The sequence below is a fragment of the Gasterosteus aculeatus genome, chromosome 10, assembly GCF_964276395.1.
Source record: "Gasterosteus aculeatus chromosome 10, fGasAcu3.hap1.1, whole genome shotgun sequence".
NCBI lineage: Eukaryota > Metazoa > Chordata > Actinopteri > Perciformes > Gasterosteidae > Gasterosteus > Gasterosteus aculeatus.
The window spans coordinates 2,282,370-2,308,134 of record NC_135697.1 but is presented as its reverse complement, the minus strand read 5'-3'; the positions used below and the strand labels follow the sequence as shown (position 1 = coordinate 2,308,134).

The 25,765-nt window shown below is 46.3% G+C and overlaps 4 protein-coding genes and 1 long non-coding RNA gene across 8 annotated transcripts; 3 read left to right on the top strand and 2 right to left on the bottom strand.

Annotated features, from left to right (window-relative positions):
- Positions 1-342: 342 nt before the first annotated feature.
- LOC120825997 (proteasome subunit beta type-7-like) lies at positions 343-3,577 on the bottom strand. The gene is made up of 8 exons (XM_040187901.2): positions 3,443-3,577; positions 3,125-3,209; positions 2,716-2,813; positions 2,182-2,322; positions 1,976-2,091; positions 1,785-1,843; positions 1,462-1,613; positions 343-1,008 (listed from the first exon to the last, which is right to left on the bottom strand). The coding sequence occupies exons 1-8, from the start codon at positions 3,502-3,504 to the stop codon at positions 897-899; spliced, it is 825 nt and encodes a 274-aa protein (XP_040043835.2). The 5' UTR covers positions 3,505-3,577; the 3' UTR covers positions 343-896.
- On the top strand, positions 3,516-6,068 carry LOC120826005 (proteasome subunit beta type-6-B like protein). Its single transcript, XM_040187910.2, has 6 exons — positions 3,516-3,650; positions 4,074-4,144; positions 4,293-4,424; positions 4,702-4,831; positions 4,943-5,087; positions 5,484-6,068. The coding sequence occupies exons 1-6, from the start codon at positions 3,603-3,605 to the stop codon at positions 5,609-5,611; spliced, it is 654 nt and encodes a 217-aa protein (XP_040043844.1). The 5' UTR covers positions 3,516-3,602; the 3' UTR covers positions 5,612-6,068.
- A 1,021-nt stretch (positions 6,069-7,089) lies between these two features.
- Positions 7,090-10,394, top strand: LOC120826008 (proteasome subunit beta type-9). Its single transcript, XM_078080713.1, has 6 exons — positions 7,090-7,373; positions 7,456-7,523; positions 8,251-8,382; positions 8,463-8,592; positions 8,807-8,948; positions 9,129-10,394. Exons 1-6 carry the CDS (start codon positions 7,323-7,325, stop codon positions 9,254-9,256), a joined length of 651 nt encoding a protein of 216 aa, XP_077936839.1. The 5' UTR covers positions 7,090-7,322; the 3' UTR covers positions 9,257-10,394.
- Positions 10,395-10,430: 36 nt separating this feature from the next.
- Positions 10,431-16,243, top strand: LOC120825975 (antigen peptide transporter 2-like). Of its 4 annotated transcripts, none has more exons than XR_013450787.1 (11): positions 10,431-11,148; positions 11,512-11,626; positions 11,725-11,855; positions 12,053-12,258; positions 12,730-12,927; positions 13,013-13,141; positions 13,358-13,546; positions 13,738-13,911; positions 14,170-14,329; positions 14,607-14,883; positions 15,614-15,975. XR_013450787.1 is itself a non-coding variant. In XM_078080703.1 (11 exons), exons 1-11 carry the CDS (start codon positions 10,563-10,565, stop codon positions 15,818-15,820), a joined length of 2,232 nt encoding a protein of 743 aa, XP_077936829.1. In that variant the 5' UTR covers positions 10,431-10,562; the 3' UTR covers positions 15,821-16,243. The 4 variants fall into 4 exon arrangements, 3 of the variants coding, with proteins under 3 accessions (XP_077936829.1, XP_077936830.1, XP_077936831.1); XM_078080703.1 differs by having other exon boundaries at positions 14,747-14,883; positions 15,614-16,243; XM_078080704.1 differs by having other exon boundaries at positions 14,747-14,883; positions 15,516-16,243.
- Positions 16,244-17,760: 1,517 nt separating this feature from the next.
- LOC144383424 (uncharacterized) lies at positions 17,761-24,062 on the bottom strand. Its single transcript, XR_013450785.1, has 2 exons — positions 23,835-24,062; positions 17,761-18,611 (listed from the first exon to the last, which is right to left on the bottom strand). It is a non-coding gene; the product is annotated as an uncharacterized LOC144383424 (long non-coding RNA).
- Between the last annotated feature and the right edge of the window lie 1,703 nt (positions 24,063-25,765).

The window sequence follows — 25,765 nt, the reverse complement described above, 5'->3', positions numbered from 1 at the left end:
TCATTGAATGTTTTGGACGTTCCGCTTGTCTGTCGTCATCTTGCCTGTGAGTTCCCGGTCCATGTCTGCCCTTTTGTGTCCATGTTTTTTCCCTTGGCCCTGCTTTAATCTTAATAGTACATTCAGTAAATAATTGCATAATATGTAAATGGAGTGTAATAGAATTCAAACACGCAATCAATGCGGGTTCTAAATTCCTATTTATAACAATACACTGTATCTACTGTAGTCGGGTGGACGGGGTATTAGTATATATAAATGCACTGCTTTAGGCTTGAAATATTTTATGTATATTACATTCAGTAGATAATTTCAAAATACGAAAATAAACAGCAACAGGGATGGAATAGAATTTCATTCAATTTGAATTTTTATTTTATTTGATAGTTTTTTCATCTGAGACACATGGAACATTTTCATGTGTCATCTCACAGTGAAGAATAGAAACCATGACTGTAGAAGCCATTCCACTACATTTGTATCGTGCACAATGAAATAGCCTTTTCTGTTGATTTGATTGATTTGTGATGATGTAATGATGACGTCAGGGGGCGTCGGCTATTTAAATGTCACCTGAATAAGGCCAGGTGTGTTTTTTCTATTTTGAGAGCGGAAGGAGATATTATTTTTGACCGCATTACGCATTACGCATTGAATTCTCCTTTTATTTTGATTGTGATTTAGGTTGTTTTTGCCGAACAATGAATAAAGAATATTGAAGTGACAATACGAGCAAATGCGCGTTGATTTTACAGACCGCTCCTACAATGACAATGTTCATTAAATGATTTTCACTGCTTGCATTTTATTTTTTAAGTGCATGACCAAGCACCACAATAAAAGCCTTCACACTTTTCTGCTAAACGTGTTGTTATAAGGTGTGACTGCATCGCGGATCAGGCTGTATCCATCCGCTGCACAGTCTCCTCTACAACCTCCAGCTTTACAGGGACTACTTTCTCCGTCAGAACCGCTGTTGTGCCTGCACCATATTTGTATTTTGTTTTCCTAGAATAGAAGAATAGATGGTTAGAGGGATTCAATAACTGAAAAGCAAACATGTTATTGTATAATCACATACAGTCTGATATCTACCGCTCTGAGAGGGAAACCTTTAAAGTCGCAGTGTGTGGAGTTAGAGGTATTTATGAAGAAAGTAAATGTAGTATTCATAGCATGTTCTCACTGAAGTATAATCACCTGAAGCTAAGAATCATGTGTTTTCTTAAGCTCTGAATGAGCCCTTCATATCTACAGGAGCGGCTCCTCTTCATGGAGTTCCATGAGCAGCCATGTTTCTACAGACTGAATACTGGCTCTAGAGAGCCGTCCTTGTTTTACATCATTTGACTCACTTGGAAAGGAAGGGAAACAATCTGCAGCCTCATCACCAGAGACTGAATCCTGCACACAGCTCCTTTAAGAATCGACCCATGCAGCAGAACTCAGTCACACTCGTACCTTTTGTCTTTGTACTGTGACACCTGGTACGGTCTGATGTGGTCCACTCCTTCTCTGGTGAGGACACAGATGTCGATGTTGTTGCCTGAGGCGAGGTCATTCATGACTCCCGCGTGGATGGCGGCACGCACCAGCTCCTTCGCCTTGTCCAGCTGAGAGTTACAAGAATTCAGGGAAATGACAGAGAAATTCCCCAAATAACAGTTTTTATAATTTGTCATCCAATAGTGACAGAAATAAATGCTTTTTTAAAACATTTTCCATATTATCCTGACTACCAATCCTTGTCACAGTGTGTAACAACAGCTGTCCAGGAGGCGTACCTCCAGGTCGGGTTTGTACCCGTCCTCTAGAATCCCCAGAGCAGCCAGATCCCCAGAGCCTGCAGGAGGAAACACACATGTGGTCTGAGAGGGAATCGATTGAATGAGTCCAGCAAACTCAAATGTTATTCCAAACGGTGAATGTTATAGAGCCACGATGCTTAGAGAATATTGTTCCATCACGCACGTACCCATTGCAAGGTACGGCATCGTATTCACGCTGCCGTACGGCCCCACCGTGTACAGGTGGTTCCCAGCGCAATCTACTCCTCCCAGTATAAGACTGGCCCCAATTTGGCCGTGATACCTGAGGGACACACGGATCAGAACAGGGCTTTTAACGGGTACTTTAACTCATTCACACACCGTTGGATACAAGCTCATGTGCTACACAAACCTGTACAACATCTCCTGGAGTATGTTGACGGCCATGACGACACGAGGGTTCCTCCCGCTGTTCAGGGAGAAGATGGTGAGGTTGGAGGAGAGGAGCTCAGTGGTCTTCTCTGTATCTGCTGCTGTTCCTGCTCCACAACAACTAGGAGGAGAGGAAGGAGTGTTTTGTGAATAGAGAGTTGAGGGAAAATATGACAAAAAGCTACAGGGAATTGGGAAAGAGAGAGTAGAGGAACTGCGACATCCTTTCAGAAACTGTTTTGCTTCAGCAGTCATAGAAATCCATTATACCCAAAGAGTCGCAGCGACTTATTCCATCTCCTGCAGTAACCTCAATAGTGCAGAATGCACCACAAGAACAAGGACCTAAGTTCTTAATCTGAGGGCACTAAGGCATTCTGGGATATGTAGGAAATCACAAGTAAAGGAGACTTATGTCCACAAAAAGGAACATACGTTTCATTCTGATAACAGTGAGAGTATTTTAAAGGTGGATCTCCTGTTCTGCTTTCAGTGTGTCGTATACTAGACTTACTATATATTTGGAGCAATGTAATGGATCTTGGAGCACATCTTGTCAGCCACTACTTCACTGGATGTGGCTCTTGTGTCTGCTCCCAGAACCACTCCATCCTGCACCCACACACACCGAGCGGGAGGTGTGTTACTCTAATTGTTATACAATTATACACTTTGCTTTACACTAGAACAAGACATTTAAATCTCAGTGGTCCCACAGGAGCTAAACAGGCCCCAGCAGTGCTGTGATACACTGGGCAGATCCCCTCAGTGTATTTATGTATTCATCATCATTGTTGTTAACACGGACTGTCCTGTTCCGTTATGCAGAGATGACAGGGAAAGGAAACAGTGTGGTCGACTTTAACAGTGTTAAATAATGCAATTCAGGGTAAATGCAGATGTACACAGGTGTGTGTACTCGCCTTGAACACCACTCCCGCTATGGTGGTGCCTGTTTTCACAGGTTTAGGTATCTGTGCATCAAACAGACCCTCTAACTCAGCATTCCTGGAGAGGGAGGGAGAGACAGGGGTCAACTTATGCATGTATGTTATATATATATATATAATATGGACAAATCATCACCAAGTCGTTTCATTGATCAACGTGACAAACAAGCAGGGAAAGTTACTTTCACTTTGGATCTCAAATGGATTGAAAGCTGCGTGAGTAACACAGCTTCATTGGTTTTTCTATCTAAGTCACAATCTGCTGCCTATGAGCCAAACAGAAGCTCCTACCTGGCTGCGTGGTCGAAGTTGAACCCCGCTGCAGGAGCGTGGAGGACATTTGATAGCGCCATAGTGGATCCTGGTCTGCGGCTCCTCTGCGCGTCTCGATGCGCCTGAGGTCGCTGTTCGGAGCGTCGCCTCCTTCTTCTCTTTCGGTTTTGCTGTGAAAATGGAGAAACGCAGCGTGGACTCGCGGGTCAGAGGAGTCAGCACAGGGGTGAGTAAACCCGGACCGGCTCCTTAGTGTCACCGTAGAACCCGCTGAAGGATGAAATGATCGATACGTGATTCTGCGGATGAACAGGTGAGACTTTAAGTTACCTGAAAGGAAACCAAACACTACGAGGACCGGACCTGTCGCGTGTTTTAACATCCCAGGTGTTTGCACGTTGGACCTGAACGAGTCACATCTGTACAACATCTTCTAGAACGGAATATGCAGAAAAGCGACAGGCTACACATTTATTCTCCGTTTTAAAAAATCCGCCCAGAAACTCTAAATCCCATGATGCATAGCGGCGGCGCTCAGAGTGGCTGACATGGACACGTAAGCCTCCTGCTGCGTTTGGCTTGATGTAACTACTTATTCATTACTTGCATGTGAGAACCTCCACTCCCCTCCCCCCCTTCTCTCCCCCAGACCACCATCCTGGCTGCCACTTTTGATGGAGGGGTTGTGATTGGTTCAGATTCCAGGGCTTCCATTGGAGGGTGAGCGTGCTGGGAAGATACACTGCAGATGCCGACATTGTTAAACATATTTGTAGGAAACAGGAATGTCGCTGTGACTGTGGTGGAGGAACACAACCGAGGGCCGGTGATCCAAGTCTCTTCATCACATTCCTCTCTCTCTCTCCAGGGAATATGTGTCATCTAAGACCATCAACAAGGTGGTCCAGGTTCATGACCAGATCTTCTGCTGCATGGCCGGCTCACTAGCAGATGCTCAGGCCGTCACCAAGGCTGCAAAGTTCCACCTGTCCTTCCATAGGTGCCACACACGCATATCAATACAACAGCACATGTTTAGCAACTATGCGCACAAGCAAGTAAGCTAAATCACATTTTCACATCATTCATTAAAATAATAATTTTTTTAATCATATTTTTATTCCTCCAAGAGGAGAAGACAGTTGACAGAGTTGTGTGCAAAACCAACTAACAAACTAGTTGTTACACTGACAGCTATAAAAAATCATTAGAGAGCCCAAAATAATGGTTTCAAAGTCTCTTCATCGTGGAAATGCCCCCCCCCCCCCATTCCACAGTGTCCAGATGGAGACCCCTCCACTGGTGATAGCAGCAGCGTCGGTGCTGCAGGAACTGTGCTACAACAACAAAGAGGAGCTGCAGGCGGGCTTCATCACAGCAGGCTGGGACAGGAAGAAGGGCCCTCAGGTGGGGGCTGGTCGGGGTGACAGTCACACAGGAAGCAGAGACACAGCGGTCCAAAGTAACTCCACCTACTGGCGTGTGGCTGCAGTCCTGATACCCTGCGTCCCTCTCCAGGTGTACGTGGTGCCTCTTGGTGGGATGTTGGTGGGTCAGCCGGTGACCATCGGAGGCTCAGGCAGCACCTACATCTACGGCTACGTCGACGCCAAATACAAACCCAACATGAGCAGAGAGGAATGTCTGCAGTTTGCCACTAATGGTACTGTCGTGTTCGTTTACTTGAGCGCGCAGACCTAAATACGCTGATACTTGTTTTGTGTTTTTTGGGGGGAAACTGGCTTGTGATTCTACGATTCCAGTATAATGCAGAAAATGAGAATAAGTATTTGTTGGTTGTTTGTTCGGTTTGTTACAGTTAAAAATGAAAAACACTCAATTTGAGGGCAACCACAGCTCAGCCGGGACAAAGGCCTCTGGTTGCACTCAAATTGGGTGGTTTGATGTACGTCTATGTTGTAGTTGGTGCCCATGCAGCCTTTAGGAGGTGTATAAACGCTGCATGCTGCTTACCGTCAGTTGTTAAACCTTTATTTGTCCTGCTTGCTGTCCGTCCCCCCCCTGCTCTGTCCTCCCTTTGCTTCTCTCTGGGTCACAGCTCTGGCTCTCGCCATGGGCAGAGACAACGTCAGCGGAGGCGTGGCTCACCTTGTGGTCATCACGGAAACTGGGGTGGAGCACGTGGTTGTCCCCGGCAACAAGCTGCCCAAGTTTCACAACGAGTGACAGCGTCCAACAAACAATGAATTTTTGACTTTTGTTTTTTATCGTTATGTCAGTAACTGTTTGAAATTCCTGATCCACAATCTCATCAATAATGTACCGTATAGGACTGGGATGTAACACACACACACACACACACACACACACACACACACACACACACACACACACACACACACACACACACACACACAAACTCCTTAAGAACAAGACAATGAACATGATTAGTTTACTGCCAATGGCAAATTGTAAATGTGGAAACAGTGATGATAAGTTTCATTGATCTGGTGAAACTAGTTGTTATAAAATCAATATCCTAAAAAATGACAAAATGCTACTTCCATCTCTTGTAATTAACGGCTCCATCAGCCTTTTACGTTTAACAGATCACATTTTGTGTAGTTGATTTTATATGTTTGGGAATATTTGAAATATAAATGAAGATTCTACATTGTAAAAATGGTTTGTACTACTTTCTATTTGTTGAGCGCTTTAAAATATATTCATCATTATTATACGACGTGTTCTACAAATGACCGTCCTTGTTTCCTGAATCAGTTCATGGTTTGAATGTACTCGGATGCAGAGCGTTGGTTTTGACTATTTCATGGCTGTGGATTCACTTTGTGGCCCACAATCTAACAGTTAGTACGTCACACAGTCTGAAACGCACTTAAAGACGAGTTCGTCAATCAAAAGTGTCGGAGGGACCAGAATAAAAAGACGCAGTCCAACATGTGTCAATACAATCAATCCAGTTCATGTTCTGCTTTCTGTTTAGAGCTCTGTCGTCCTCCGCTGTAGCTGTAAAGCTTTTAAATCAATTATTTGATGGAAAGAAAATGTATTGGATGTTATCTGGATTGTGAAAAAACACTTTATGGTTGTAGCTCCATTGTTGTTGTTCCTCCTTTTTACTCCTTTACTTTTATTTATTATAATAATAGTGAGTGACTCTCCACACTGGGGTCTTTGGCGTTGCTACAGCTAACAGCTAACCGTCTGTCTCCAGCGTCTTCGGGGACGTCTGGTAACGTGTCCCCTTAAACTGGACCCAACCAACGCGTATCACCACCTGACCAAGAAAGGGGGCTTCACACCTGTTAAGCAGGAGACTTTGGTCCCCAGGAACGGACCCCTTAACTCAGCCGACCTGCTGTCCTCTTGGACAGATGGTCCCCTGGAGGCCAGAAGTGAGGCAGAGAGGCTGCTGGGTAGCTGGTAAACAATGAAGTCATCTCAATTGATTCTCTTCCTACACTCAGCTACACTCGCTGTACAATAAATACGTTTGTCAGAGGTCAACTATCTATTCTTTCTAGTTCTATCATACTGCAAAAAAACGTTCTTCTTGTTAATCAACATTTATTGCTGTGATGAGTTATTTACACGTTTCATAACACTTTTATAAAGGCTTTGACAACTGATTTGGTCCCCCCCCTCAAAGAGGACTCAATGTTCGCTGAGTTTAAGTGCATTTCAGTGCAAATCGGGACACACTGTCCGTGTTTGCAGCTCGTTGCAGGAGGAACAACTTCACTTTCAATTTCGATTTGATTGAGGACAACATGGAGTCCGTGTGACGTGCGGACAAACGCGTCGAGAACACGTCCAGAGACTCAAAGAGGCTCCCCGAGGAAAACGCCGTAAACCCGGACTGCTCGAGTCAACGTTTGGCTCCACATCGGTCGGTCGGTACTAGAAGCGGATCAGCATGTTGCAGGAGACGGGGACGGAGTGGTTGTCTCAGGAGGTGAAGACCGGAGTAAGTAGACGTCCTACACGTCGGAGACCGCGCCGAGAACCGCTGCATATGAACCCTGAAGGACCTCTACCTCTGTTTGCAGACCACCATCATCGCCGTAGAGTTTGACGGAGGGGTCGTGCTGGGGTCTGATTCCAGAGTGTCTGCAGGGTGAGCTCGCGCGTGCGCGTGCGTGCGCGTCTGCATGCGCGGTCCAGTTCTACCTGCATGATACCGCCTCTCTCTCTGAGGAAACATAGTATTATATGTGTTAGATAGTATTTGCATGAATGCTTGCTGACACTAAATCCTTCCACCTGTTCGTCTTTAACATGCAGTGTCACTAGTTTAGACATACAAGCACTCAGGGGCGGACTGGGGGGGGGGGGGGGGGGGGGGACGTGGCCGAGGTCAGACCGGCCCACTCAATGCATCACAGTATCGACCAGTCAGCGGCCTACTTGGAGAAATACCCACACACTTCACATTATTTTGGATGATTAGAAAGAAATGACATCATATATGTTTTTCTTACAATATTTGGATCCACCAATGTTGCTGGATGGACACATGGAATAAAATAATAGTGGCTACTGTAACAGGATAGTCTGCTAGACAAGTACACTTAACTGTGGGCTATCAGATGGTTACACGTAGAACTACGGAGCCTTAAGGAATAAATGTCAGCAGAGAAAGATCACACAATGAAGACACTGGAATCAGAGGGTAGAATTCTATAGAGTAGAAATGAAGTGCTGTCAGTAGCGTTGCATGCTGGGTGTTGATTGTTACTGAGACAATGACACACAGCTGAGCTTCCATCCAGAAATACAAAAAGTAGCAGGGTGCAGATGCATTTGCACAAAGCCAAACTCCCCCTGTTCCTCCCTCCCTGCAGGGCGTCGGTGGTGAACAGGGTGATGAACAAGCTGTCTCCCCTCCATGACAAGATCTACTGTGCTCTGTCCGGCTCTGCAGCCGACGCTCAGACCATCGCCGAGGTCGTCCACTACCAGCTCGATGTCCACAGGTGAAGACACATTCAGTACCACGGTACAGCGTTTATCTTGGGCTGTTTTCATTGGATATCCTGTTTCCTCCCTCCGTCAGTATCGAGATCGATGAGGACCCACAGGTTCGCTCAGCGGCCACTCTGGTGAGGAACATCTCGTACAAGTACAAAGAGGAGCTGTCGGCCCATCTCATCGTGGCCGGCTGGGACAGAAGAGACGGGGGACAGGTCAGTAAAAACATGGCAGAGATTCAAGCCATTAACAAGAAAGATTACCGGGGCATGTTAATGATGTCAAAATGAATGTCTGCTACTTGGGCTAAAGTGGCGTTAAGGTTGCACATCAAAGATAAAATCCCATCCAGCCAACAGATATGATGTTACAGGAGTCCATTCATCTGACTTGCTCCTGTCTGCTCCTGTGCCCTTTGACCTCTCCCAGGTGTTTGCCACCCTGAGTGGTCTCCTGACGAGGCAGCCCTTTGCCGTGGGCGGCTCTGGAAGCTCATATGTTTATGGGTTTGTTGATGCTGAGTTTCGCGGAGGCATGAGCAAGGAGGAGTGCCAGCAGTTTGTTGTCAACAGTACGTTGGTTTTCTCCACACAAAGATTTTTTTTTCCTCAGACGGTTTATTTGAATGTGAAAGAGACACCAGACATTTGCTTCCTACTGACTGCTTGTTTTATTTATGTGAGGTGACACATGTTGTCTAATAAAACCTCTCCTCTCCTTCCTCACGCCTTCTCTCCTCTTCCTCTCGCAGCTCTGTCTTTGGCGATAAACCGCGATGGCTCCAGTGGAGGCGTGGCCTATATTGTGTCCATTGATGAACACGGCACGGAGGAGAAAGTGGTTCTAGGAAATGACTTACCCACCTTCTTTGACCAGTAACACTTCCTATTTCCTATTTCCTCGTCTCTGGTCTGCCAAGCGGCTGCTGTGCGGGATGCAACTAGTTTTTCAGTTTGCTCACAATACTTTGGTTCTTCTGTCAGCTCATGCAGCTTATCAACTAGAAAAGCACCACATCAAAATACCTACTAAAAAGTTTAATTCAAATCTAATCATTGCATGGCTCTGGGATACGCTATGTCATTAAAAATCTAAAAGTCATTTGTGGTTCATTATTTAGATAATTATAACAAACAAACTCTTATTTGGTCAATTAAGAGTAATGTTTTATTTAGTTGCCGACAGATGTTTGCTTTTGAATGGCCGAAGCCAATATGGGGAGAGAAAGGCTGATACGTCTTTGCTGTTATCTAGTTTTTGCATCTGATTAAAGAAAACAATTGTATAACAATAACACATTAAACACATTATTTAAGGCCTTTACAAACTGATTGGGGCGGCACGGTGGTGTGGTGGTTAGCACCGTTGCCTCACAGCAAGAAGGTCCTGGGTTCGATTCCGCCCAGTGGTCTTTCTGTGTGGAGTCTGCATGTTCTCCCCGTGTCTGCGTGGGTTCTCTCCGGGTTCTCCGGCTTCCTCCCACAGTCCAAAGACATGCTCTGGGGATCAGGTTAATTGCTGACTCTAAATTGCCCGTAGATGTGTGAATGGTTGTGTGTCTGTGTGTAGTCCTGCAATTGGCTGGCGACCAACCCAGGATGTACCCTGTCTATCGCCCATAGTTGGCTGGGATGGACTCCAGCGACCCTGTGTGCAGGATAAGCGGTTTGACAATGGATGGATGGATGGACAAACTGATTGTCTAGCAAATACATGAAATGATGTTTTGTGGGTTTTATTTTGAAGGATAAGAATGGAGGGCAAAAAAGTAAAAGTAAATAAAAGAGTTATTTAGTGTCACAAGCATCTAAAGAGTCAAAGTCAAGTTTGTTATTCACATTATTATTCCCTCTTATCTTCACTGCTAATCAGACTAAAGTAAGAAGCCTAAGCGGTTGATTGTTGGTCATCCTGCTTAAACAAAAGTCTACATGCTTTCTGATTATACTTTATCGTTCTTTTATATGCTTTTCTTTTATGTGCAATTTAATAAAAATAAAAGCCTGTGTGATTTACTGTTTTATTTTTGTTTTTATTTACAATAAATGGCTTTGGACTTTAATGCTGGTGTAATGTTCTCGTGAAGTTAGTGATAATAAAAGATAGTTTACATGTGTAACCCACTCAGTTTAGGAACCCAAAATAGTTCTATAGGGAGCCGTGAGGATTTCGGGGAAACCAGACAATGAAAGTGAAAGTGGACCAAACATCAGACTGCAGCGACAGAGAAGGTTATGCAGACGACTGTAGCTGCATGACGACAGCCGATATGGCAAAAGTAACCCGCAAAGGCATCGCTTTGGTGTCCGCAGTCTGCGTGGACCTGTCCTTGTTTTACGCAGCGGGACTGGTGGCGACTCGCAGCGTGTTTGGACACTTTGCGCGTCTCTGGCTCCACGCGGCTCTCCGCTGCTCGGCACTGAGCGCCGTGACTCTGCTCACCCTCGGAGATCTCAACCCGTTGCTGATCCGCGTTATCGCGTCGCACAGTCTGCTGCCCGCGGTGTTTGAGACCGGAACCAAAGCGCTCTACCGCGAGGAGACCGAATGCGGCCCGTCGGCGGATGCGCGCTGCTGGCTCGTTTGCGCCGCAGCGTCGCTAGTCGGTGCGCTGTTTTGGGAAATCACCGTGCCGGACGCGGAAGATGCTGCCGCCGGTAAAGAGAAGAAACAGAAGGCCAGAGTGCTGTTTTTGAGAGTCCTGGCCTTGCACAAACCCGAATATCTGCTGCTCCTTGGGGGGCTGCTGATGCTGACGCTGGCAGTTTTGTGTGAGTATCGGCCTACGTCACAGGATGAGGATGAGGATGTCATTCCAGTACAGGATTCACGTTATCATCTACTAATGAGTAAATAACTCATGTTCCAGTGCACTTCAGGCCCCTTTAAATAGATGCTAAGACTGAGCATCTCTTTAAATTGGCCTAAACTCACAACTATGAACATTGGTTAAATTTTTAAAAAGTCATCGTCCTTATTTTCCGATACCTTCAATTCTCACTGTGAATTTAAGCCTTAGCCTTATAACAGTTGGTACTCTGCTGTTGGGATACGCTGGACCACATCGATGATGATGCTAATATGATGCTGATTTTCACTCAGTATGTGACTTTGTATGTTCTGCATCCACTCAGGTGAGATGTTCATCCCGTTCTACACTGGCAGAGTCATTGACATCCTTGGCACTCAGTATCGGCCCAATGAATTTGTATCTGCGCTTCTTTTCATGGGACTATACTCTCTGGGCAGGTATAGGACAATTTGTCCCCCTCTTCACTCTCACTCATCCAGGGAATGCGCCTGTAGCTCACAACGTAACATGTGACTGTGTATTTATGATCCGTCAGCTCTTTTAGTGCAGGCTGCAGAGGAGGTTTCTTAATGTGCGCCATCAGCACCTTCACGTGCAGAATTAAAGTCCAGCTGTTTGGGGCTTTGACCAGACAGGAGATTGGGTTCTTTGAGACAACAAAGACAGGTGAGGCTCTCGTATTACACGCACATACAGTTTACTGTATGAATACTTCATCAATGGACATGGCCAATGGAACAAGTCATGGCAAGACACAATAAAGACAGGACAGGAGGCATTTCAGAACATGAGATTGTCACAGAACAAGAACATCACAGAACAACAGAAGAGGACAGAATGTAAACTCTGTATTTTCTGTGTAGGGGAAATCACATCAAGGTTGTCTAAAGACACCACCCTGATGGGAAGAGCGGTGTGTCTCAATGTCAACGTGCTGCTGAGGACGTTCATCAAGACGCTGGGCATGATCTCCCTGATGATGAATCTTTCCTGGAAGCTCACATTCCTGGTATTGATGGAGGTGCCCATCACCAGCCTCATTCAGAACATCTATGACACACACTACCAGGTGAAAGGCAGGTTCATGAGAGACATTGAATTAACTCGGGGATCCAAAGGATCGTTTGATTACCTGTTTTCCATCACAAAAAAGCTATTTTATTTTATGTAGCAGAAAGGTGCTTTTGTCTTTTAAAAGACAAACGATGCAATGAATCAAAAATCAACATTTGTTGATTGCTCATATTTTGTGTATGATTATAACATATAAAACTGTTTTTTTCCCTTTATCTTATTCAGCTCAAAGCTTTTATGTTGAACTTTCTTTTGTGTTGATTTTGACGCTTCCTGTGGACAAAAGCTGTAGTTTTTTTCCAAGCACTGGAGTTCGTTATGAAAACCTCTATTTACTTCATAATTGAACATCACATTATGATCTTTTAGGACATTTTATTGTATCAGCATCCGTCTTTTTAACGTTTCTAATATAAGATACCCACCCGTGACTTAATACTGAGAAGACTTTTGTCTTCCTCCCCAGCGGCTGTCCCTGGCAGTGCACGACTCCATGGCTCTGGCAAATGAAGTCGTGAACGAGGTGGTGTCCAGTATTCATGTGGTACGTAGCTTCAACACAGAGAAACACGAAGCCCGTCGTTATGACGACCGCTTGATGGACACACACATCCTGAAGATGCGCCAGAACGCTGTCAGAGCTGTTTACCTTCTCGCACGCAGGGTGAGAAGTTTGTAGTTTTTTCGTACAACAGGTACTTCTGAGTGTATACTTGTACATCACCTCATGTAACAGTGTGTGTGTACAGTTGACAGGCTTAGGCATGCAGGTGGTCATGATGTACTACGGCAGGCTGTTCATCCGGAGTGGACAGATGACCACTGGAAACCTGGTTTCCTTCATCCTCTACCAGTCAGATCTTGGAGACAACATCAGGGTAGATAACTGCTGGGTTTTCTTATGTTTTATTTAAAGATGATAGAAACAAACTCTTTGTGGTGTCATGTTGGGTCATCATGTGTTATGATATTTGGCTCTCAGTTTAAAAGACTACACATGATTGCATGCATAAATATTCCTATTCAACATTCCGCCTTCACTATATAAAGGTAAAAATGACGTCATCAAATGCTCAGTTTCATGTTCTTTTTAGACACTGACCTACATCTTTGGCGACATGCTGAACTCGGTGGGGGCTGCTGGGAAAGTGTTTGAGTACCTGGACCGTAAAGCTCAGGTCAGCATGGAGGGGAAACTCAAACCGGATCAGCTGACAGGGAACGTCGTCTTCCGCAATCTCAGCTTCGCCTATCCTACTTACCCCGACAAAACAGTACTGCAGGTGAGCTCATGCCGCCAGAGAGGGGACTTCTTTAGCATGAATTTCAGTAGCGGAAAAACGGGATGAGTCTAGAAAGTGACAAGCTAAAGTAAATGTACACAAGGCTTCCCTCAGTATTTACAGCTGCCTATAAATTAATGTACAATAAGCTACAAAAACAAAACTATTTTCTGTTTCATCTCCTCTTTTAGGACTTTTCATTGGAGCTGAAGTCAGGTCAGATGACAGCGCTGGTGGGAACATCTGGAAAAGGGAAAAGCACATGTGTGAGTCTGCTGCAGCGCTTCTATGAGCAGCAGGACGGAGAAATCCTATTGGACAACGAACCACTGAAATCCTATGACCACCGTTTCCTCCACAAGAAGGTGATTCAGCATTACGGCTTTGATCACGCAAACCACGCTCCTGCTTTGGAGAATTTCTGTCTCTTATCTGTGTTTAAATTGTTTTTAATTTAATATCATATTGGGAAAATAATATCCTTTTTTAGTTTAGTACCACAACGGTTACATTGACAAGTTGATAGTGCAACAAGAAACATCAGTTAGAAACCATACATGCACCGATACCTTGAGGCCAGAGGGGTCCTGGGAACTGTAGGCTGATGACAGTGTGATTGACAGATTGCTTTGGTGAGCCAGGAGCCTGTCCTCTTCTCTGGCTCCATCAGAGACAACATCGCCTACGGGCTCGCTGAATGCTCATTGGATGAGATCCAGGAAGCAGCACGCAAAGCCAACGCACACGACTTCATCATGAAGCTGGAGAAGGGCTACGATGCAGGTAACCTTTTTTTACTGTAAAAAGAAAAGCAAAGAATACATCATTTGTAGAGATTAATGTTGGAACTTAGGGAAAGTAAACTAAATGAACCGTGAAGAATCAAAAAGGTAACGAGTGTCAATCATGGAGGATGCAAGTGTAACCTGTAAAAAGCCACAGACTAACCTCCACAATGACTAGGAGGAATTATCAGTAAAGTCCTCCCTCACATTGGAGGAACTGCTTTATTGCCTATGAGCCATGTGAAGAACCCAGTCAAGTATTACATGTATTACAGACAAACGCAGCATAATCGTGAGCATCTCGCATCAGCTTGAGCGACGCACACGGTGACAACAGGGCCAGCAGTGCTCAGTCAGGGTCCAACCCGGGCGACTCACCTCAATCCGTTGTGATTTCATGATGTCCATTTCTCAGAGGTGGGTGAGGGTGGGGGCCAACTATCTAAGAGCCAGAGGCAGCAGATCGCCATCGCTCGAGCTCTGGTCAGGCAGCCACAGGTCCTCATTCTAGATGAAATAACCAGCTCTCTGGACATGACCAGTGAAAACAAGGTACGTCTTAACATCCCTCAGGGCCAGAAGTCCCTGGCTGAGTATTTCAGACAAGTTCTGTATCAATCACTTCTAAGTATTTATGTACAGTAGAGACAAAGTGCTGCACACATCATTGCTCAATTAATTGATGAGCATTGAGACCAATATGTCATTCTCAGTAAACGTTTGGCACAGTTAGTCTTGAATTTAGACTCCTTTAAACTCTTGAATGAGTACGACAGTAATGTAGTAATATTTCTGAAGGAATAGGCCTAACAAAAAAACATAACGCCTTGTCTTATTTTCTTATTCTTTTATATGTCATTGTATATTGAGGGGAGGCACGTGCACAGACATTTTGGGGGGCAGGTGCTCAAACCAAAACAAAAGTGCACCAATATTATTCATGAAATTAAATTTACTAATAATAAAATACATTGATGAAAAACAGTAGGTTATATTCCCCGTCCTTCTGCGTTTGACTGTTAATATTTTAACATGAAACAAGAAATTTGAACTTCGTTTTACCCGGTGTTTCCATTTCTGTTCAGCAAATGAATTAAAGGCTCATTATTTAATAAGATAATACCTTGTGAGCATATTGAAAGTCACATTTTCAGACTCCAGCCCCCATGTGACCCTGTGTGCAGGATAAGCGGTTTGCAGAGTGGTTGGTGACTCTGCTCTCACCAACTCAACAACACAAAAGCACTGAAAGAGGAATATGTGTGTCCTTGACCCTGCACAGATTCACCAGGCTTTGGCCAGTTGTCCTAACCAGACCCTGCTGGTGATCGCCCACAAGCTGAGGACCATCCAGAGGGCCGATCAGATTGTTGTGATCGATGGCGGCAGAGTTCAGGAGCGAGGGACTCACCAGGAACTGATGGAGTTGAAGGGGAGCTACTACCGACTGAGGGAGGAGCTCTTTGAAGAGGAAAATCCAGCACAGTGACCCACCGCTGTCACCCTGGACCCGTCTGTGAGACGGTGGTTCTGTGGGACCACGTTGGACACACACGTACTGAACATGTACAAACATACCTTTATAAATTCATTATGTAAATGTTGTGTGAATATTAAAAATAAAAGAATGATTTTCAGTTAAAAGACGTGGAACCTCCTCAACTCTATTACTATGCTTCTGTTCTTATCTAGTTTGTTGAAATGACATTGGATGTTATGAACTAGTCAAACTAGATTAATAAATGATTTCAGATATGGACCTGGACTGTAAAGCTCAGTATAATTCATTGACCAGAACTGCCTCCTTCAAGCATGATTCTGTAACCCTTTTCATGCCGATCTACCAAAAGCAGTAAAGCTACAGAATGCTGCTGGCAGGGTTTCAACACAAAATAAAATCAGATAACGCAACTCACACTGTCTCTCCCCAAGGATTTGATTCAAAGTACTTCCTTATATTGTAGGGCGCTGAACAGCCCGGCTGCCCCTTCATATGACGCACATGGTATTTAAAAATGTGTAAATCCCTTTATGCTGAATTCTGTGCATGTAAAGTTAATTCATTCATTCGGGACAAAGTCAAAGCAAAGTATAATAAGTTCCATGGTAAAATGTTCATGGGGTTTAGCAGAGTTTGCAGGTTTTATTCATGAGTCACACGGAGTCGCGCCGTGCAGTTAAAAGGAGGGAAGCACTTAATACATTTTACTATTATCGTGGTGATTGTGAATTGGTTATACTGGTTAGTAGTCTGAGGCGTTGGAGCTTTTGTAACCACACATTAGTGTTTGTTTGGTCCTTGTATTTCTGGTCTGACTGTGACTTGAGGTGTGTCTTTGTTGTGTGAGCGACCTGGAAAGCCCCGGACTACCAGCCCTTTGTTTGGTTCTGTCAGTGAGGCTTTTTGGAAAGTTGCCTGGTGACATTTCATAAAAACACGGAAGTGACATCAGGCGTTGTGCCAAAACACCAACCCCCTCTATTGACAAAGCTCAGGCTCAGCATCGGCAACGTTAACCGCCATCTTGTTGAGACGTCTCCACAAAATGGGGACTGAAGTCACGTGTCCACACACGTGCTGCTGTTGCTTCTCTTGGACTCCTGCAAGACTTTTATAACGTCACGCATCATGAGTGTGAGGGATTCCTAAATGAATGGGTCTATGACATGAACACCCACCCAGTTTATTTTAATGTACATTTAAAACATTTGTGTCCCCCTACTTGATTAATAATCACATGCTTCACTGTGAGTCTGGTTCTGCTATGGACGAATTATTATTCATCATTCTAATGAAGGTGACGCTTTGGAGATACACCCCGGCTCACAGACTTATCATGAACTTGGCTGCTTCCCATCTACAACCCTGAGTGCTGCCTGCAGGTTCCAGTGGCAGGAGGCGTGGAGTTAGAAAAAAGGGCAAAAGGCACACGCCATCTTAGTGACATCTTCTCATCACAGACCCAAAATGGCCGTCAGCGTGAGTTGAACATTGGAAAAAAAGGGTGAATTTAAAATACAGATGATTGTGATTGCGGCCTTGTCTAGAAAAGATGAATGTGCATCCTGAAACCTTTTGTCACCTATATAGTGCATTCTGTAAATGTGTGTCTCTGGATGTGCGGATGCGCTGAGCAGCTTTCGTTGTGCACCACCGAGTGCTGAGCTCTTCTTGCTTTCACTTTCTGTGCCGTGTTGTGCATCCGTTGAGCACCTGACTCATCCAAGACACAACCAGCTCGAGCTCTTGTGACACAGGATAGATTGGCTTCACTGGCACATAATGGAGGCTTCTCTTCTTTAGAAAGAGCAACTGATGCAGCGTAAAGCACAACAGAAGTGACACTGATGCAGCGTCTTTTCCACACCTCGTCTCATTTTGATGACAGAAGCATTTCAATAGAAAAAGGTCAAACGTGATGCTACAAAAAGGGTTTTCAAAAGTGCACGTGCAACTATTGATCTTTAATACATATGAAAATGAGTCCTTTAGATAAGTCGTGATACTGTTGTGGATGAAGTAAAAGTAACCATATCCTTTGGACTGAGCAGGGAGCTGTAGCATTATGTAATAGACGGGTAACCCCAACATTAGTGCAGCACAGTGTCACTACGTCGCTGTGTGGTTTCCTCAGTTAATAAGGGAAAAGCATTTCAATCAAACACACCTTAAAGGACATTTCCAGTTCATACAGGAAGGTAATACCAAAAAACTGATCTTGTTTTATGTGTTTGACTTCAGAGAGCAAAATGTGGTGAACAGAAACTGATCCTGTGTCAGTTTAGAAAAGACACAACAGGCCTGACCGGTGCAGAGTCCTTTGAGACAGTGTAACAGCGCCGCGCTTTGGTTGGATTTGCCAATTTATCATAAGTCACGTGATTTCCTGCAAACTGGCTGCATGACCTTTGGCACAATAAGAGGATTTGGCAAAAGCCTGAATCGCTGCTTATGAGTGCCATCTAGTGAACGCATGAAAACAGGGCTGCAAACATAATAAATAACACGGTGAACCATGAACCACCTTAGGTTGGGAAGTGGTTACCTTACAGCAGCGGTGTTATGTGGTATTCTCAGTGCCATATTTTAAGTGCAAAATGTGTGTGCAGTGGGTGAAAGGACTTGTGTGAAGGGTGAAGAGGGGGGATTCTCAGGATGCAAAATCATACAGCCGGAAGATGATGTCAAGTGATGATGAAGAGCTTATCTCCATTTTAGCCATTTTCCCTTTGCAACCAGACACCCATCCACGTGAGGTCCTGGGCTGGTGAATTGTGATCTGCAAACAAACAGATACTAGGGTTTAAAAAGACTCCTATAGAAGTTGAAGTATCGACTCAAGCTTTTTACTTAAGTAAAAGTATAAAAGTACTGGTTTCAAAACTACAAGTTTTGTAAGAAATTCCATTACGGACAAAATCTTAATGTGTAACCTCGCTCACAACGTCAGTCCGTTATAATGTGATCAGAAGGTGCCTGCAGATCACGTGACCTGCCGTTGGGATGGTGGAAACAACAACAACAACAAATGTATCTAATTAACTAAAATAGATAAAACCACAACCCATTTTCCAGTGACACGAGTCACACACACGTTGTTGGCATTGATGAGGTAGACTGCGGTCTCTCCCCCAGGTTTACTACGTCATGGGGGGGGCGCCCCCTGTTTATAATGATGGGAAACACTGAACTGGCAGCGGTCGGTTATCAGAACATCGGCCAAATAACCAGTATTTTCAGGCTTCATGAGCAAATACAGAATTCCCGTGCGTTCATTTCTAAAGCGGCATTAAGACACACATCACTTTATTTAATACGCTGCTCTACTTGCAAGTCACTGTGTTGTGCCAGACTCTCAATACTCTCATGAAGATGCTCCATGTTGCTAAATACCAACGTTCCACCACTTTTCCCACCCGGTGTCGCTCCGATCTGCCGGCGCATCGCGGAGAAAACCAACCGTGTGTCTGGATGCTAAATGTTTAAACTTCTCATCCAAACACAATCTAATGCACTCTGTCCGGATAGCGACATTTATCTGGATGGGTTTTTTGTCTTTGTGTTTATACGACAAGCCGGAAGTAACGAGGCTGTTTTTAAAATGTAAGGAGTAGAAAGTACAGATATTTGCGTGAAAATGTAAAGAGTAGAAGTAAAAAGTCGTCTGAAAAATAAATGTTCCAGTAAAGTATAGATACCCAAAATTTCTACTTAAGTACAGCAGACACCTCTGCAAACAAACTGCTGTAAGTGTTCTGCAGGAATAATAGAGCTCCAGTGCCCCCAAGTGGAAGAAAACAACTACTCAATAGAATGCATGAAATGCATTGAAAGATAAGATGAGAAAAGATAGCCCGATGTAACAAAACATGAAATAATGTCAGACAACAATATATTGAAGCGGTGGTTGACAGCAATCACTTTATAAATCTTGCCATGGATGTTTTTTTTGTTTTAAAGTGTTTCACGTGTTTTAGGAAACGTGTTTTCATAAATGTGCCAATGTTTCATGCGCATTTATAAAAACATCCGCAAAACTGACAAATTATGAGCTGTATAAAAAAATGCATGTCTTAATTATTGTACTGCATAAATTTATACAATTTTTAAAATCTCAGTTTGTATCTTTGGAACCTTAGGAATCCCCACAAGAATTTAAAATAAAGTTCTGTGGATCACAACAGATTTTGGCTGCATCCCATATGTTTGTGCTGACTCCATCCATCCATCTTCAACCGCTTATCCGGGGTCGGGTCGCGGGGGCAACAGCTCCAGCAGGGGACCCCAAACTTCCCTTTCCCGGGCCACATCTACCAGCTCTGACTGGGGGATCCCAAGGCGTTCCCAGGCCAGTGCAGAGATATAATATCTCCACCTAGTCCTGGGTCTTCCCCGGGGCCTCTTCCCAGCTGGCCGTGCCTGAAACACCTCCCTAGGGAGGCGCCCAGGGGGCATCCTCACCAGATGCCCAAACCACCTCAACTGGCTCCTTTCGACGCAAAGGAGCAGCGGCTCTACTCCGAGCTCCTCGCGAATGGCTGAGCTTCTCACCCTATCCCTAAGGGAGACGCCAGCCACTCTCCTGAGGAAACCCATTTCGGCCGCTTGTACCCGTGACCTAGTTCTTTCGGTCATGACCCATCCTTCATGACCATAGGTGAGGGTAGGAACGAAGATTGACCGGCTCAGCTCTCTTTTCGTCACAACGGTGTGGTAAAGCGAGTGCAATACCGCCCTCGCTGCTCCAATTCTCCGGCCAAACTCACACTCCATCTTCCCCTCACTCGTGAACAAGACCCCGAGGTACTTGAACTCCTTCACTTGGGGTAAGGACACATTCCCTACCTGGAGTAGGCAATCCATCGGTTTCCTGCTGAGAACCATGGCCTCAGATTTAGAGGTGCTAATCCTCATCCCGACCGCTTCACACTCGACTGCGAAACGCTCCAGTGAGAGTTGGAGGTCACAGACGGAAGATGCCATCAGGACCACATCATCTGCAAAAGGCAGCGATGAGATCCGCAGCCCCCCGAACTGTAGACCCTCCTCCCCCCGACTACGCCTCGTTATCCTGTCCATGAAGACCACAAACAAGATTGGTGACAAGGCGCAGCCCTGGCGAAGGCCAACCCCCACCGGAAACGCCTTCGACTTACTGCCGAGCACCCGAACACAGCTCTCGCTTTGGGCGTACAAGGATTGGATGGCCCCAAGCAAGGACCCCCTCACCCCGTACTCCCGCAGCACCTCCCACAGTATCTCTCGGGGGACCCGGTCATACGCCTTCTCCAAGTCCACAAAACACATGTAGACTGGTTGAGCATACTCCCAAGCCCCCTCCATGATCCTGGAAAGAGTGAAGAGCTGGTCCGTTGTTCCACGACCAGGACGAAAACCGCATTGTTCCTCTTCAATCCTTGGTTCGACTATCGGCCGAACCCTCCTTTCCAGCACCTTAGAGTAGACTTTACCCGGGAGGCTGAGTAGTGTGATACCCCTGTAATTGGCACACACTCTCTGGTCCCCCTTTTTGAAGAGGGGTACCACCACCCCGATCTGCCACTCTTTTGGCACTGTCCCAGACTTCCACGCAATGTTGAAGAGGCGTGTCATCCAAGACAACCCCCCAACACCCATTGCTTTTAGCATCTCTGGACGGATCTCATCAATCCCCGGGGCTTTGCCACTGCGGAGTTGTTTGACTACCTCAGTGACTTCCACCAGGCTAATTGACGATGATCCCTCCTCCGCCTCCAGCTCCGCCTCCACCAAAGAGGGCGTAGTAGTTGGGTTCAGGAGTTCCTCCAAGTGTTCCTTCCACCGCCCGATAACCTCCTCAGTCGCGGTCAACAGGGTCCCATCCTTACTGTACACAGCTTGGATGGTTCCCCGTTTCCCCCTCCTGAGGTGCCGGATGGTCTTCCAAAAACACTTTGGTGCCGACCGAAAGTCCTTCTCCATAGTTACCCCGAACTCCTCCCATACTTGCTGCTTTGCCTCCATCACGGCAGAGGCTGCTGCCCTTCGAGCCTGTCGGTACACTGCAACTGCCTCTGGAGTCCCACCGGATATCATAACCCGGAAGGCCTCCTTCTTCAGTCGGACGGCTTCCCTGACCACCGGTGTCCACCACGGAGTTCGAGGGTTACCGCCCCTTGATGCACCTAAGACCTTGAGGCCACAACTCACCGCCGCGGCTTCAGCAATGGAGGTTTTGAACATAGACCACTCTGGTTCAATGTCCCCTACCTCCACAGGAATGTGAGAGAAGCTCCGCCGGAGGTGTGAGTTGAAAATCTTTTGGACCGGGGCCTCCTCCAGACGTTCCCAGTTCACCCTCACTACACGCTTGGGTTTACCGGGTCTGTCCCGAGTCTTACCCCATCCTCTGACCCAGCTCACAACCAGATGGTGATCAGTTGACAGCTCTGCCCCTCTCTTTACCCGAGTGTCCAGAACATGCGGCCTCAGATCAGACGATACGATTACAAAATCGATCATTGATCTTTGGCCTAGGGTGCTCTGGTACCACGTACACTTATGAACATCCTTATGTTCGAACATGGTGTTTGTTATGGACAATCCGTGACTAGCACAGAAGTCCAGTAACAAACACCCGCTCGGGTTCAGATCAGGGAGGCCATTCCTCCCAATCACGCCTCTCCAGTTATCTCCATCGTCGCCCACATGCGCATTGAAGTCTCCCAGTAGGACTATGGAGTCCCCTACAGGAGCCCCATGCAGGACTCCATTCAGGGTCTCCAAAAAGGCCGAATACTCTGAGCTGCTGTTTGGTGCATATGCACAGACAACAGTCAGAGTTTTCCCCCCCACCACCCGAAGGCGTAGGGAGGCGACCCTTTTGTCCACTGGGGTGAACTCCAATGTAGCAGCACTCAGCCGGGGACTTATGAGTATCCCCACACCCGCCTGGCGCCTCACACCATGGGCCACTCCGGAGTAGAATAGAGTCCACCCCCTATCCAGGAGTGTGGTTCCAGAGCCGAGGCTGTGCGTAGAGGTAAGCCCCACCAGATCCAACTGATAACGCTCCACCTCCCGCACAAGCTCCGGCTCCTTCCCCCCCAGAGAGGTTACGTTCCACGTCCCCAGAGCCAGCATCTGCCGCCCAGGTCTGTTCCGTCTAGACCCCCCACTGTCACTGCCACCCTTGTAGCAGCGCACCCGACCCCATCGGTTTCCTCCACAGGTGGTGAGCCCATGGGGAGTAGAGTGTTGGGCTGCCGTGTCACTCCTTCGGGCTGTGCCCGGCCGGGCTCCGCGGTAAACCCGGCCACCAGACGCTCGCTGTCGGGCCCTCCATCTGGGCCTGGCTCCAAATGGGGGCCCCGGGCTTCCTCCGGGCCGGGTAACTCCTTCCCTCTTCCGTTTTTTCATGGGGGTCTTGAACCATTCTTAGTCTGGACCCTCGCCTGAGACCACTTTGCCAAGGGTAACCCTACCAGGAGCACAAGGCTCCCGACAACACAGCCCTCAGGTTCATAGGGACACACAAACCTCTCCACCACGATAAGGTGACGGTTCCCAGAGAGGTGAGAGGGGTTGTTTGTGCTGACTGAAAGTTTAAAAAGGTTTCAAATTAAAGCCAAAACTCGGGTTTAAAAAAGGAATGTCGCTATTTGACGTGGCATTGGTTTTGAGTCAGTGTTATACCACTTTTCAATAGCATACAGCTCTTGGCAAGCTTTTAGCGGTTAAAGTGCATTAAATGATGACAGTGCGTGTGCAGACGCGTCTTTGATGCAATCCATGGTCTCTCCCACCCTGGTTCGAAAGCATCACAGAGGCTGGTGGCGGTGAAATTTGTTTGGCGCAGCTTCAAAAAGGACGTAAGAGACTGGGCTACTTGCCTTGAGTGCCAACGGGCCATGGTACACCACACTAAAGCTCCGTTAGAGTTGTTCCCGGTGCCAGAGAGGCGGTTTGACCATGGTAACGTGGATCTGGTTGGCCCTCTGCCCTCTCTCATGGTTTCACCTACCTGTTGACCATGGTTGACAGGACCACCCATTGGCCCGAGGCTGTGCCACTGACATCGTTGGCAGTTGTCGAGATGACACGGGCATTTATTGGCACCTGGGTTGCCCGTTTCGGCACCCCTTCGGACATGTCCTCTGACCGGGCCACGCAGTTCACGTCCAAACTGTGGAACGCGGTGGCCTAGAGCCTCGGAGCGAAACTCCACCGCAAGACTGCATACCACCCGCAGGCTAATGGACTCTGTGAGCGATTCCACAGGTTGATGAAGGCTTCTCTTCGTGCCGGCCTCAAAGACAGCAACTGGGTCGACAAACTCCCGTGGGTGATGCTTGGCATCAGGACTGCACCGAAGGAAGACCTGCAGTCTTCGTCCGCGGAGCATGTCTATGGCCAGCCACTGCGGGTTCCAGGAGATTTTGTTCCTACCTCCAGCGTTCCCTGGTCTGCGACTCTCCAGCGGGCCGCACTACTGGACGATGCGAGGCTTTTCGCACCTGTCCCTACTTCCCGTCACGGCCTCCCTCAGTCGCACATCCCTGCTGGGCTTCAGACGGCTGAATACGTCTTTATTCGCCACAACGCTCACAGGGGACCGCTACACCCGCCCTACGAGGGCCCATTCCGTGTTTTGGAGACGGGAGACAAACATTTTGTGGTGGACATGCCGGGGTAAACCGGAGCGACTCTCCATTGACCGCCTCAAACCAGCTCAAACGTTGCTAGGCCCATTGAATTGGTCCAGCCCCCACGACGCAGGCGTCCTCCAGCTCTGCACCCACCCCCTGCTGCGGGATCGCGGCCGCTTTAAATATTCTGTTGTTGTTGATGACGTAGACCATGCTTGTTAGATTACAGGGCTGCGCCATTTTGTCATTCATTCGTTTTGACATGTAAAAATAAATGAGACACACACCTGTGTACTCAACTTGAGGAATTGCCTTTTATGTTTAAATGCAACTTCCACAACAGTACCTTAGTGCTGCAAGCCCCAAGCTGGTGAGGCCAAACTGCATCAGTGCAAAACACCCACAGAGAAGTAACATGACCCCAGCAGGGCCCCTGTGGAGTGCTACGCAGGAGGCTTTTATGAAGGATTATTTAACAGCGCCATGGAACTAAATACGTACACATACGTAAGCACAGAGATGATTGTCTGTTCCAGCTGTAACAGGTAACGTGACCACCAACACCAACCAACAATGAATACAAAAGAGGTCAAAATATAACGATCTGTCTTATCTCAATTAGGAACATAATGATGTGGAAATAATCTGATTAAAAAAAGAATATAATGCAGCTGTTAAATGTGAGGAAATATGTTGTACATTTTATTCCTATTTTTGATAGTCATGGAGTTTACGTATAACAAGTTGTTTCAAGTGCTTATTATAATATTAAGCAGTATATATTAAGCAGTGCAAATGAAATGAAACTGCAAATTTTTCAAATACTACTATTATTTCAACTGCTACTACGACCACCGCACCTATTGCTATGACTACCACCTTACTTTATGGCAGAGGTCTTCAACAGGGGGTCCGCGACCGCCTGGGGATCCGCGGAGGTACTGCAGGGCGTTCGCGAATTTGCGTATTTTCAACAGATGTTTTTAAATGAATTGCAGCGTTCTAACTTATTTTCTGGAGGAAATACATTTTCTAGTTAATCGCTCTGTTCCCTCTGGTGATCACTCTTTGTGTCTCTTACGTCCTTTTTGTGTTAATAGTCTAAAGCAAAAAAGGCCAAGGGGCAAAAAAACGCACACAGGAACCAGGGACACACAGACATGGACCTCCGACTGTTAACAAGGGACAAGAGACACACATGACTTAAATACACTGGGAAGGTTACTGGGCCATGGACAAAAAAAATGAATGTTTATTGAACAACCCCTTAATGTATAGGATAATTCGATAGATTGCACATGTGATA